The sequence below is a fragment of the Apus apus genome, chromosome 3, assembly GCF_020740795.1.
Source record: "Apus apus isolate bApuApu2 chromosome 3, bApuApu2.pri.cur, whole genome shotgun sequence".
Taxonomy (NCBI): domain Eukaryota; kingdom Metazoa; phylum Chordata; class Aves; order Apodiformes; family Apodidae; genus Apus; species Apus apus.
In genome coordinates, this window is record NC_067284.1 from 79,119,357 (window position 1) to 79,133,887 (window position 14,531).

The 14,531-nt window shown below is 40.2% G+C and overlaps 1 protein-coding gene across 1 annotated transcript in view; it reads right to left on the minus strand.

Annotated features, from left to right (window-relative positions):
* LOC127382705 (opsin-5-like) overlaps positions 1–13,708 on the minus strand; it is a 31,047-nt gene extending 17,339 nt beyond the window's left edge. The window contains exons 1-2 of the mRNA XM_051614667.1: positions 13,588–13,708; positions 4,980–5,185 (exon numbers count right to left, since the gene is read on the minus strand). Of these exons, the coding sequence (XP_051470627.1) occupies positions 4,980–5,185; positions 13,588–13,708 (327 nt within the window). The remainder of the gene's footprint in view (positions 1–4,979; positions 5,186–13,587) is intronic.
* Positions 13,709–14,531: the final 823 nt, after the last annotated feature.

Consider the following 14,531-nt stretch of genomic DNA (forward strand, 5'->3'; position numbering starts at 1 on the left):
AAAGCAGCTTCAGCAAAAGAGGGTGAAGGCAGGTCCTTCTAGGCTGGCTCTTGCTGGTGAGGTGGTGAGGGCAGGCTGTAGGGACAGAGGCAGAGTGGGTTGAATCCTGTCGGGAAGGCTACTGTGGTGCTCGCTAATACCTCAAAGCTGAACATATTTTTTTTGTTCCTCCCAAGGCTGTTTCTGTGCAGAGCTGGATCTGCTGGAGATGCTCTGGCACCATCTGGCTGGCCAGATGGAACAGAAATATCTAGACTGATAGTGAGGTGAGTGCATCTGTGATAACAGCGTCAGTCAGCATGTTGGTGGCAGTGGGCACGTCTGTTATGGCGCCATAACCTGGAGAGAGCAATGTTGTGCTCTGTTGTACACAGCCGAGATACAACTTTTATGTAAGAAACAATCAGAAATAAGTGACATTTTTGAAGGAAGACTATACCAACAGAGTGAGCACATGATAAGTGCAGTAATTTTCTTGACCTTTGTAGTAAATTCCTTAAGTATTTATAAATTTAATGCCAAAACAACCAAAACGTGGTCTCAAAAAAAAACCAACCAAAAAACCCAAAAAAACCCAAAAAATTTAGAAGAGTGAATCAAAGGAAGGAAGTTTAAACTGAAGTACCAGGATTATGAAGGATTTCAAATTCTAGGGCACCCAACAGCCCACCCTTGGTTTCTGGCATGACTGGAATACATCTATGGGGATCACATAGGTTATGATACTTCCTCTAGATTCAGAGGTTTCCTGAAGCCTGCATCTTTTGTATTCACCACGAGCTTAATAGATGCAAGAAAAACTTTCTGTTGGTTGATCAACAAGGTTCAGAAGAAACTGTAGTGTCTACCTGCAGATAATTAATGTTTCTTTACTTCCTACATGTAAGAACATTTGCACACAGTGATACTTACAGGTTTCAGTGCAACTTCTAGTTCAGCAGAACATACAAATAAAAAACATATTGGAAGGACAAAAAGATATCCTGAGGTAACTTTTCACTAGAAATATAGTCAATGGGTCAACAGATGACTCTTGGTCACTGACTTACATTTCCTGACCTGAACTTTACTATGTGAACTAGTTTACTTACTGATAACATCACCAGAGGCAAAAACCCAAATGCACTAGAGGCTGACTGTCCTCCCTCTGTCAGATCAGGTCTAAGACATGGTGGTAGAGCAGGGAAGGGATAAACAAGAAGTGAAAGCAGAGTCCAAAAAGCCAGCCTTAGAAAACTGTACCCGTATGTAACATTCAGTGCAGGCAACATTTGCATACAGCCCTACCATGCAACCTCACTCCTGAGAGGAGAGCTCTGTTAGACCTCCAAGGACAAAAAATAACATTTGGCATAGGGAAGAATAGTAGTGTTTCTTCAATACGGAGGAGAAGAGGAGCACAGGCATCTGTCCCATTCAGCAGGTAGGCAGTGAGATGGTCTTTTTAGCTGGAGATGCATCTTTTGTTACAGACAGTTTTCACTCTGTTTTGAAAGAGAAGTAGTACCTGCCTGTCTTCTCCCCACTCCCTCTAACTGGGGCAGCCAAGTATGGGTGAATCTTAATTGAGAAAAATATTACCTGAGGGCACAGAAGGATCCCCGAGTCAGTGGAAATGAAAATAGTTAGGTGGATTAAGTGAGGTGAGCTCATGGAACTGACAGGCTAGCTTGGGAAGTTTCCCTAAGCATACCTGACAGCAGAAGCTGACTGATCAAATAAAAAGGACAACGACAGAAAACAAAGTAAGGCTATCCTCTGGACTCAGCAAAAATAACCAAGTTGGGGAAAACACATGGGCCATGCTGAGGAAAGAGCCCTGTTCATGTGTGCAACAGTGCAGATTGTCATTCCAGTTAATTGCAGAGGAGCTTGAGTGCAGTGAGGAGAGCAAGAAACATCGACTTTAGAAAGCTGTGACAGAAAGCAAGGGCTTTACCTTCCTGGCACTGAGCTCATCACATGCCAGATGTGAGACCCAATTCTGGTTGGACTACAAATGTATCACTTCTTATAAAAATCAAAATCCAAGCCATCAAAACCCTACTGCAGCTGAATATTGTACGTTTTTAGAATGACTTTCATTCTGGCTGTCTATGTGTATACACAAATGTTTACAGCTTTTTTATGCACAGAAGCTTCCCATGATTTCTGCACAATGCACTACCCAAAAATGGCCACACTACTTCCATAAATTACTTTTCCATCACTAGCTTCTGTTTTGTCAGGCTTAATAATAAAAATGATGGATGCCAGAGTTTAGACATATTTCTGAGACCCCTCATCATAGAAAATCTTGATGGAAACAGGAATTCTGCCTGTTGTTGAATATATTCTGATCTTAACTCAATGAGTCACAACCAGTTCAAAATATTCCTTCAGTATACAATTTGTCTATTCCAAGTTACCATGAATTTTTAATTAGTATTAATAGAGTATCAATTCCTATTTGAAATGATAATTGTTATCTTTTTGAGCTTACAGAGCATTAACAAAGTGGAAAGTTTAATATTTTACTTATCAGACTGCTTAGAAAAGCCAGTGCAATGTTCTGAACAACATCTTTGCATCCCAATACCTTAAAACTTTGCTTGATACCCATATTTTACAAATGAATGCTTTTTTAAACCAGGAGTTCCAATAAAAATTACTTAACATGTCTTGACCAACAAAGTATCTGGGTACCCCAAAAATATTATGCACAGTTTCACTCCTTTTAAAGGCAGTTCAAGCACAGCAAAACTAAGCTCACCTCCATAGAATCATAGAATGGTTAAGATTGGAAAGGACCTTAAAGATCATTTAGTTCCAATCTCCCTGCTATGAGCAGGGACACCTCATACTAGACCAGGCTTCACAAAGCCTCATCCAATATGGCCTTAAACTCCAGAAGTGCTAAAGGCCAGGTTGGATGAGGCTTTGTGCAGGGGGCTTCCACAACCTCTGTAGGCAACCTATTCCAGCACCTTACTACCTACATGGTGAAAAATTTCTTCCTTATGTCTAACCTAAATCTCCTCTCTTTCAGTTTAAAACCATTACTCCTTGTCCTATAGGCTCCCTTTCCTGTAGGCCCCCTTCTCTTCTCCAGGCTGAACAGCCCCAACTCCCTCAGCCTGTCTAGCAGAGGTGCTCCAGCCCTTTGATCACATTTGTGGCCCTTCTCTGGACCCTCTCCAACAGCTCCACATCCTTCCCGTGCTGAGGGCTCCAGAGCTGTATGCAGTACTCCAGGTGGGGCCTCACCAGAGCAGAGGGGCAGAATCCCCTCCCTGGTCCCGCTGGACACACTTCTTCTGATGCAGCCCAGGATGCAGTTGCTCTCTGGGCTGCGAGCGCACACTGGCGGCTCATGTCGAGCTTCTCACAATCACCCCCAAGTCCTTTTCCTTGGGACTGCTCTCCAGCCACATAAAATGTCAGGGGCTTCTTAGTCTCTGGAAGAGCTTGGACTGGGGAGGCAGAAGGGCCATTTAAAGTTACCTCTCTAAACCAGCTGTGTGGTAAATGTTCAGCTGTGCCACAGATACTGGTTCAGGAGTTCACACTGAATGGCTTACCCTGTCTTACATGCGAAGTCTTCAGCTAAGCTGGAACTGATCCCAGAGAACCATCTTTGAACTCTTCTTTCTTAACCATAGATCCAACCCTCCTTGAAACACAGGGCAAAATGGGAGTCTGTTTGAGTGTGAGTATGAATTTTACAGTTTGCAGGTATAACTTTATCTGATGACCTCACAGTTTCCTTTCATTAAAAAAATATATTAAAGATGTGTCCTGGAAGTGTCTCCTCAACAGACCTTAGGTGGCAACTTTAGGTGTTTTCATCAGAGAAACACTGGGATTTGCTAAGGAAGTCATTAGCTTCATTTTGATAAATCCTTTTCTGCCCAATGGCTATTGACATATATTTCAAGCAAGAAAATACACATTTAGATCAAGCTGCAGCTTCCAGGTTAATCAGAGTCTTCTGTCTGGGTAAACTAAGTCTTTGTGTTGAAGAGGAGGTGACATGAGCTGTAAAAATGCTTTCATCTAAGTTATAGAATAGTTTAACTTCCTCTTAAAAAAACCCCACAAAACCCACCAAAACCACATATTAAAAAAACAACCCAAACAAACAACACAAAACAACCCATATGAAACAACAATAATAAAAAAAGCAACAAGAAAAAAGGATCATTTCTCTCTCCCTTTTCCTTCATCATGATCTTACTCATACCTTGCTGCAGGCAATCCTGTCATTTTCAGATTTTTCATTCCGTCATGAAACTAAATATACTCTTTCTCACAGATGTTACTGAAAGCACCAGAGAGCCAGAATTGTGCCTATGTACGCATGGGATGTATTTATATTCTGTTTATGCAGGTGTGTTTCAGAATTAGCAATAACTTTTTCCAAATTCCCTTGCAAAAAGCTGCCTCCATGTTCAGGGATGGCTGTGCCATAAAGTCAAGACACTCCTCCTGCCACAGGCCTCAAACTGACAGTCAATTTTGGGGCTGAGACTGGAGCATAACAACTGATTTAGTATGATTTGTTGCATGCTACAATGCACAAGTATAGCCAAGTGCTGTGTGGAGGTTTTGTTCTACATTCCTTGTCAAGCAGGACACTCCATTGCTTTAAGTCAAATGTTGAAGTGCTGACAAGCAGGTTGACTTTAGGGGAACTGAAGATAAGCACAGCTTACATCTACAACTTCCCAACATGAGAGGGAGCTATGACATGGAGTAAAAGAAACAAACTAGTAGAAACTATTGGAAATATCTTTGATAGAGTTGGAAAAAAAAATCACTGAAAATTGGTCAAAACCTGAGCAAATACATAGATTTATGGGTATAATAAAAGAGAACACTCTTCTTTGGAAGGTCAGTATTTCTTTTCACTCTCATGGCCCTGCCTGGCTATTTATATACAGCATTTACACAGAAATAGCTGCACTTATTTTGGCCAATTAACTGTAATCCAGTCTTACCTGACAGGTCCATATTGATGTGATAATGAATCCATCATCCCTGAAAACATTGAAGATTTCAATGATCCCCCGTGAATATCCAAACACAGAGATACTAGCATCTGATACTGCCAAGTTAAATGTGAGGTAGTCGGTGGGCTGCAAAACATGCCTTTGCTTATACAGGACAAAAATCACAATGCTGTTTCCAAACCAAGACAGCCAACCTGGAAAAAAAAATATTAAAATCCATTAAATAAAATAGCAAATAAAGCAAGAAGCAGTTCAGTGTATAAATACCTGACATCTTCTGAAATTGCCCTTTTGTTCCACTAGAAATAAATTAACCAGGTTATCCATTGGAAAAACGCATAAAGCCTTGTTAAGTAACTAGGTACCTTTCAGAAGCAGGAACAAGTGAGTAACTCCAGCAACAAAACAGAACAAATATGAAGAGCTACTACTGTCTCTATCAAAGATCCACCACTTAAAGGCCTTGAGAAGTTTTTATTCCTAAATGGACAAATGAAACTCACAAAATGCAATACATGGAGGAAAAAGGAAGGAGGAAAGATAGTTGGTAGAGTGGAGCAGAGACTATAACAAATCTACCAAAAGCTGCAGTTGTTTAGGATTATTGTATACAATAATGGACACCAAAAATTCCCTCACATGTAGCCTTTAAGCCACTTTACCAGTCCTCTCTCAAGAAGTGCTGCCTTTCCCAGCTAACGTGATTAAGTTTCTTCTCTTAGAACAGCCTAGGATCTCCTTGCAGCAAAGTCTGTCCCAGATTGGAATATTTTTCAGGAATACACCTGATTGTCTATATGATGAGAACATTTAGAGCAGACCTTTCAGAAGCTTTAAAGTATTTTATTTATTTATTATAAAAGAGAGTTGTGTCCTCTTTTACTCTCTGGGAACAAAGATGCCTGACATGTACGTATCTAGTTACACGAGAAAAACACAAGGGAGATGACTGTAAATCTCCTGAAAGTCAGCCACTTACTCAGTTGGAGAGGCCGAGAGTTTCCACATGTGCATGGCTATTGACCCACCCATCAGTGGAAGACATAGGTAGTTTGTATTCCACTTTTTGGAATGATGCAGACATGAATAAACAAACTACTTCAAACAAAATGTTTACTTAATAAGCAACAGGCTCAGTGTTGAAAATGGGGTTTAGCCAGTGAAGAGGATGGCTCCAGGGCAGCTGCTGGAGTGGGGCTGAGCAGCAGGTTGGGCAGCACCCAGCTCCCTGTTAGCTCACATTTCCACCCCCAAACCAGTTCTATCACTGCCAACACAGGTGACCTGACTTCACCTTGGCAAGGTGGAGCAAAACACCACCTCTTTTAAGTGCCTGCAGCCTAGGACAGGTTTAGGAATCCAGCAGCTGGTGGTTTTGTTCCCCACAGCTGATGCTAGTCTACAACTTTAACTACCAGGTGAGGGAGAAAAGTATTTATCCATAGCCCTCTGTCCAGGCACAAGCAGTAGATACCTCAGAGTACAGGTGCTGTACAGCACAGCAAGCAGGACATGACACTATGGCATTGCATAGCACCTCTTAACAGTCAAAGGAGTTAATGAGATGAAAGACGGCTGGTAGGTTTAATGTTGTAGCAAAAGGGCAGCTTCAGAAAGCATCAGCAACTCCACACATGGGGACCCAGTGCTGGACTGCTGGACTGCCTTGGGTAGGAAGGGAGGGGAGGAAATTGCCTCTGACCCTCCAGGCCATTTGGGAGCATCACAACCTGAAATGCTAAAGAGCGAGGTGATTGTTCGGAGAGGTTGGGTACTTACTGCCTGGTGAGGGGCTCTGAGGAGTCTGAAGAGGGAGGGGAGGGGTTGATGGGACAGGCTTTGTATTGCACTATGAACAAATTTTTTTGCAGTCATTTCCTTTTTATATCTTCTCTTTGCTAAACTGCCAAGCTGCTGCTACTCTTGCTTGCTTATCAAATGCAAGCAGTTTGCTAAAGAGATTTTGAACTGTGAGGAGCTGACGTGTCAGCATAACATATTAACCAGAAATAGTCACTGGTGCAAAGATACACTGAGATACATATATCTATATCAGATATATCTTGTTATGAGGATAAGAGCAACAATAATAAATATATTTTATTCTGGCCACTAGGTGACGATGTTTCTTAATTGAGTCTCGTTTCCAACAGCTGCATGAGCTTTAACTCAGGAATTCTTTCTGACTTCCAGCAGTCTAGCCATAGGCAGGTACAGTAGGGCCCTGGAGGAGGATGGCTTTGGGAATGCAGCAGGGTAGTTTGCATTGCAAACATGGTAAGATGTGTTGCTTGTGTACTGTCAACTCTATCTTCTTCCAGGCAAGATAATTTTCAAGGCAGTAGCTATGGAATTATTTTCCCTGTCAAAGACTTAGTGCTAAAATGGCAGACAAAATAAAATGGCACCTCCTCTGTAAACAGCAAAATTTGTCAACACAGTGTAATGGATAGGAAGGTTACCCTAAAAATGCTATGCAGTCTGGGGAATATACAGAGCAAATTCCCCCTAGTCTGGAGAGTAAAGGAGTTTCCAGTTAAAGTATTGTAAGGAAGAAACAGAGCAACACATAATGTAAAACAACAATACACATTGTAGAGGTGACAGAGACACAGTATTTGTGACTATTTTTTTGATACTACATTCACCCACTGAGGGTGGGGACAATGGAAGCATTGAGGGAAGTGAGTATGACTTAAGCAGGTAAGCACAATCCTTTGAACAAAAGCAGGTAGAGATCCTGCACTAGCATACCCAGTCCCTAAAATGTCTGGTCTGTTGGGGTGCTAGACCATATGAATACTGTGATTAAAAAAAAAATAGAGGAACTCAATTCTCAGTAAACTATGGAGTAGCAAAAACATTGGTCACATAAAAATGCAATCAAACCAGAGCAGAGACTATGGGACACTGGATCTCCACATCATCAGATAGATATGCTGGTCTGGGGTTGCTGACCATATTGACTGATTTTATTTTTTTCTAAAAGGAACAAAAAACCAAACAACCTCAAAAGATAAAAGCCCCAACCAAAAGAACACCTCAAATCAAAGAACCTCCTGCCCCCATGCCCTGACAGCACAATAGGAAAAAAGGTTGAAAATGCAGTTTGGAAGAAGCAGAGCAATAGCTCTGACATTCAGGGAGGGCAAGGATGTCCTCAACTGCTTTGTAGGTGGTATGTGCTTGAGGGTAGGTCACAGGCAGATCAAGAGCCCAGAAAGAAACTGCTGAACTTCGAAGTGCTACAAGGCCTTGGTGTCACCAGGTGGCATGTCAATAAAACAGCCGATAGAAAAGAAACAACCAAGGGAACTAGTTTCATTTTTTGCAGACTGCCAAAAATATTCAGTGACAAGAGTATAAGTAAAAAAACAACTAAACCCAAACTCAAAATCCAAAGCACATCTGTGCCCAGTTAAGACAAGTTATTATGCTTTGTACTTAGACTTGTTCTTATTACACACTGTTGCATGACCTTTACTTGTAAAATCTCTTTCTCACTAGGTAATCCTGGTGAGAAAGGACAGGTTCCAACTGAGGTAAAAATGTGGCTGAGAGAGAAAAAAAATAGCAGCTAGGAAGAAAGTTAGGACTTCTACCCTACATTAAGTTCAGAGAGAAGCCATATTTCCTCCTTAAGCTGTAATGCTGTTGGATAGATGGACTGCTCATCAAAGAGAGCTGTCCCTTCTGCAGTAGCAAAATACAAAAATACAACGACTGAAGTTTGTTAACACAGGGCAAGACAGAGCAGTTGCTGTAAGACCGGCAGTATCAGAGCAGAGTAAGTTAAATGACTGTTGATAAATGCTAAGGAGTCTCCTTTACTCCTCAGACACACAAAGTTACTGGAACCATGTTTGCAAACACTGCAAGGTAGGAGGAATAGGATGAACAACAATATTTAAAATAGTGTATTGTCCTGGAATAACACCCCCTAATAGAGCATTTTAATCCACAGATGTCAAAAGTGTTCTACAAAGGCTGCTGGTGCTGTTTTCCATGATTTCTGGGGCAGGAACAGGAAGGCTGCCAAGCAAGCTGGTGGTACTCAGGAAACAAAACCCTATTGACACAGTCCTGTGTCAGCATGCTGCCTGCCAGCCCATGCAAAGAAAGTGCTGAAAAAGTAGACGGCATGAGTGAATAAGGATATTGAACATGTCTCTACTAATAGTGTCTGAGAAAAGTGAGAGTGTTTAGCTTTGGAAATTGCTAAGAGGGAACACAACAATTTTAAAAAGAGTTCAAGCCTGAGCATCCAGACACAACCTCTTAATATCTCATGTACCTAAGATGCTCTTTGAACATGCAAGAAACACCCAAGGCTGTGTGCAAATTCACTCTTACAATTTATGTTTTTGCAGAGTTAAATTTAGTTAAATTTAGTACAAGGGAACCGATACCTCTGAGCTGGTTGTCACCTTTCCAATAGATGACTGCATCTGTCCCCAGCTAAGACAAGTGATTATGCTTTGTATTTAGACTTGTTTGTATTAGATATCGTTGTATGGCCTTTACTTGTAAAACCTGACAAGAACGAATTAGAAAAATGAGTGTTACAACTCACCCACCTGCAGTTTAAAACATACAGGGAGCCTTAAGTGGAAAAATTCAAGAGATGAGAGCAAAAGGTGAAGGCTCAGTGTTACAAGGCAAGCTACACTTTACCTTCAGCAAATAACCTTGTCTCTAGGTCAGAAATTGGATGGAGCATCTAGATATAGAGAAGGCACAAAAGAAGTGAATTACTGATTCAGCTACCTATACACAAGCATAAATGTCTATTTGAAGGGGCTTGCTCTAAGAATTTCTGACTAGAAAACCTTATTTGAAACAGTGATAAATTCTAGAGAATCTGCAAAGCTGTCATCAACCGATGCAGCTGTAAAGTGACCCTTCTCTGTTTTTAGTTTTGGCTGCTAATTATACATAGACAATACTCTATCCAGAGCATATTGCCAGTTTTGGCAGGAAGGAGACAAGTCATCAGGCTCATCAGGCTTTAGACTTGACAAAGCATGAAGATTATTTGTTCAATAAATGTGACCATTTTGTGGATTAATGTTTTGTGAAGAGTTTTTTACCTTTCTCACCTACTCAGATTTATCTGTCAAAAGATGTTCCAAAATAACACTTATTCTGTCACTTTTCAAATAACAGTTTACTGTTACTAAAAACGTGCCATTTAAAAGCATGTTTGGGTCTCATGGTCTGTTTCAGTTTTCTGATGGGATTGGAATTGCTCTCAGCAGGCCTTGCTGATATGAGCACTCAGAAAAAGTCAGAATTTGTTCTCTGACAAATGTGACTTAAAATTTCCTTTTATGCCAAATACTAATTCTAGCAGTCTCAGCTAATTTTGAAATGAGGGGAAACAATCACAGAACACATTGTGTATAAATGCAGAAAAGAACAATTTACTTAAGAATTCCAATTAATATTTACAGAGAAAAAAATGCTTTCTTTTTTTCCCCCTGGTCTAGGTTGACTGAGCTAGTAGCTGTGGACAGTACATTGACGTTGCACCTACAGTGCAACATTTACAATGGCAGCTATCTCTTGCAGCTGGTCCCTCTAAGAATGCTGTCATGGCTCACTGCTATGGGATTGACATTGCATTTTCCCCTTACTTTGTTGGTCCTCTGGCCAAAGCGTTAGCAAGGAGAATGATGGCACAGTGAGTTGGATGCCAAGAAACAGTGCAGTCATTTCAAAATCGATCAGCATTTGCAAAATGCACCCTTACACTTCAGTGCTAGTTTGCTTAACATGCTATTGTGCAATACCTATTCCAGCATGGGCTGTGAGCTCAGGTCTCCTTACAACATTCAGAGAACACCACCATCTGGGTATGACAGCATGGCTGGTATATGGTATATCACATTCGTGTCCTGTCTATCATGTGTGGTATATGACATGAGAATTTCCAGAAGGCGACGTGCAGGCCTCATCTCAGCAGAATGTGTTAGATCACGGTCCTTGGATATTGTTTGTCAAGATGTGTGACTGTGGATAGACTTGGCCAAAGGTAGTTGTTTGTGGGGTTTTTTGGGTTTTTTGTTTGTTTTTACCTGGTAAGGTAAAGAGATTCAGAAGAACCTCATCTTCTGGGTAAGTGCTAACACCATTCACATACATCCCTTTGGTGTCAGAAATCTACTTCAGAATTTGCAAAAAGTGTCATGGCATACTTAGATGCAAAAGAGAAGAAAACATGTAACAGCTACAGGAATGTAATCACTCAAGCTGTTTTCCAAGACATCAAAGAACCAAAATTGTGAAAGACAAACATCTTTGGGACTTCTTGTAAGGAAATACTCATAGACTCTAGCAAATTCAAATTGTCTTTCCAGACCCCTAAAGAAATGCAGGTTTGGCAAGGTAACACTGGACTGGCCTTTCTCCTCTGCTGCCAGAAGGACAAGAGGGTACCTGCGTAACAGAGTACCTTGTTCTGCTACATCAGTGTTCCCCAGACAGACTGAGTTATTGGTGTGCATAAAACTAGTATACGTAAATGGTTATGGCTGGTGCTTTCAAAAGTGCATCAGTAGACCTTCTGGGAGAAAAAGATATGGGGACTTACCTGATTTATGTATTATTAGTAGAGTTTTTTCAAAAGTTTCTATTGCAAAAAGGCATACCTAGCTTCATCACATTTTAACCAGATACATATTACATTTAAGTTGGAGTAGTGCTATTAACTGGTTATATATACTCTGCAAGAAGTGCAACTGGTGACTGGAACTACCAGTGTGATGCAGAGGCAACACAACAAGGCATCAGTAGTCCTGGGGAAGTGTCAATATTAACGTGAACAGCAGTGACAAGACCTTGCTTGGATGCTGTATTCAGTCCTGGCTGTAAGTTTAAAAAAAGAGGCCAGGTTGGAAAAGACAGCATAAAAGGCTGGTAATATGCTGGGATGACAGGAGAAAGGATTTTATGACAGGACAGAAATAATAATTAAAACCCCCTAAAACAACCAACTGGGGAAAAAAAACCTCCTCACTTGTTCAATGTAGGAATACAAAGGTTGACTACAAGGTATGGCTGATCTTTCAGGAACACAGAGTAACCACAGAACGTTTATTGCAGGCAAAAAAAAAAAAAAAAAGTTTCAATTAAAAGGAGTGACAAAAAGGGTATAAAGTTGGTATGAGCGTTTTAGCTAAGAGTTTAGGGAAAGGCTCCTACTCAACAAAATCATGAACAGGCTGTAAGTTGGAAGAGTGGTAGCAACACACACAAAAAACCCACCCTAGCCAGTTCTATCAGGGAGTAAGATAGCTTTGTAAATGAGGTTACTTATTGTCACAGCAGGGAACTGGCCTTGCTGACCTAAGCTCTTCTTTCTAGTCTTAAGTGCAACTGATTAATTAATTAGCTGATGGTGCAGCCATTTCCCAGCCATTCATGAAGGGATATGCAGATGTGAAGAGATTTGGGATAAATTGGAACAACTCTGATTTGTTTTATGGCCACTCTTCTAATTAATTCTCCTAAGATAGAAGTTACACATTTTGCTACTAGAACCCCTATTTGTATTTTAAACACAACTTTTCCCTCCTTAGTTCCTATAGGATAAAAAAAAAGTCTCATGTAAACATATTAAAATACTTTGTATTTTACAATGTAACTTCCATAGTCCTTTCTCAAGCATAAATTGAGGGCTAGCAAGCCACTTGTAATGTGTGATAAGCTTAGAAAAAGAAAAGAAACCTGTTTAGATCAATCATTTAGATTCAGAAACGTTTTGGCATGTGCTGCTTAGAAGAACAGATTTAATAAAACTTAGGTTTTCCTGTGAGGTTTTATGGTTGGAAATTTTTATTACCTAGCAAACTTGCATTCTTTGAAATTTCATAAAGTTTCCTTGCATCTTGCAATGAGTCTGCCCCAAATAGACAATATTTAAATAAAAAAACCCAAAATTGTACTGGGACCATAGTGAGCTCATACTGGGTGATGTTTTCAAATCCTTCTTATATTATCATACACTTACAATAGCTGTCTTGCAGCAGAACCAAAACAAACACATGCTATTGTGATTGCTAACACAGGATAATGCTATAGTACTTATATCTTTCGTAGATCCTGTTTGAAGAACTTTATGTCTATGTACATAAAATATTTAAGCAAAAGCAGTACAAAGAGTTAAAAGTGTTAAACTACAAAACTGTATTTTCTGCCTCTGCAGAAAGCAGTTGTAGGATGCCAACTAACAGTCAGCAGCCAAAACTCTGGAAATCACAGTACATTAATTCAGTACTACCGCAACATGAGAAGACACAGAAGCATCATATATTTCTGATAAGGTACTTTTTATCTTCCCACATATTATGCTGTAATGAACATTAGTTAAAAGTTTACAGGCTTGACTGTTTTTTTTTGCTTGAGATTTCTGCATTGGTTTTTAGCCTCTTTTTAACAAAAGAAATCTGTACCTCTTTGATCTTGTAAATAGCTGAAGAAAAGAGTCACATTTTCTAACATCCTGTTCCATTAGGGATGAGAAAAAATAATTACTTGGAACTTCATATCAAGCTCTACTTAGGAGCTTCCTTTCATATCCAAGCCCAGTACATACCTAAACCCAGTAGGTAGAAACCTATGATAGTCTCTCCTTGCTCTGTTACAGCTGCCTCTCTGCTCAGAAAGCTGATGTTGTTGTTCCTCCAGGGTGCCTGTGGAGAAAACTGGACAGACATTTTCAGTGGAGCTTAGGACCCAGAAATTGCCCCAGGTATGTCCAAGCAAAGTAAACTGGTTCCAGCCTTTTCCTCAGTTTCTACTCCCTGTATTCAAGGGAGCTCTTCAATGAGACTAATAATCTAAAGAAGGAAATCTCAAGGGACAGGAGCTTTGCAGCCTTCTGACCTGTTCCTCTTCACTAATCCTATCTATTAATACAGCCTGTGAATCTGTTGCTAGCTCAAGACAGCAGATTTTCTAATACCCTTATTACTGTTAAGTACAGAAATCTTTAATGAAGAGTGGGTATCTGACAAAAAGACAACTTCCTTTAAAACAGGGTAGCATCACGTAACCTGATCACAAGACTCACAAGGACACCTACAAACATAATGCGTATTGATACATTGCTAAAATAGCAGTACTTTTATCTTCACTGAAGACCAGTAGAGCTTCAGCTGAAATGAAATGGAAAAATCTCATACAGATCTTTTCTATTTAAAGGCAGAGTAAAGAAAAATAGCTTGCCTGAGAATGTGACTTTAACATAGAAGAAGAAATTAGCCACAAAGTTACTTTATGAGCAAGATAGTTGCTAATTTAAAAAGAAAGGCATTAATTTTTTTTCCAGCCTGTACTGGAAATTATCTTAAGTCCTTTGAATCCTATTTTTATACTGCTAAGCACCTGTCTTTGCTGCAGTATCAATGCTTTTATTTCAGGTATAGCCTCTCTTACCAATCAGGCTGTAGCAATAGTTAAAAAATTTTGAGTCTGAATTAATTAATCTGGAGCAGCAAAGGTTTTGAGGAGAGCAACACACTCTTACTCCCCATGGCC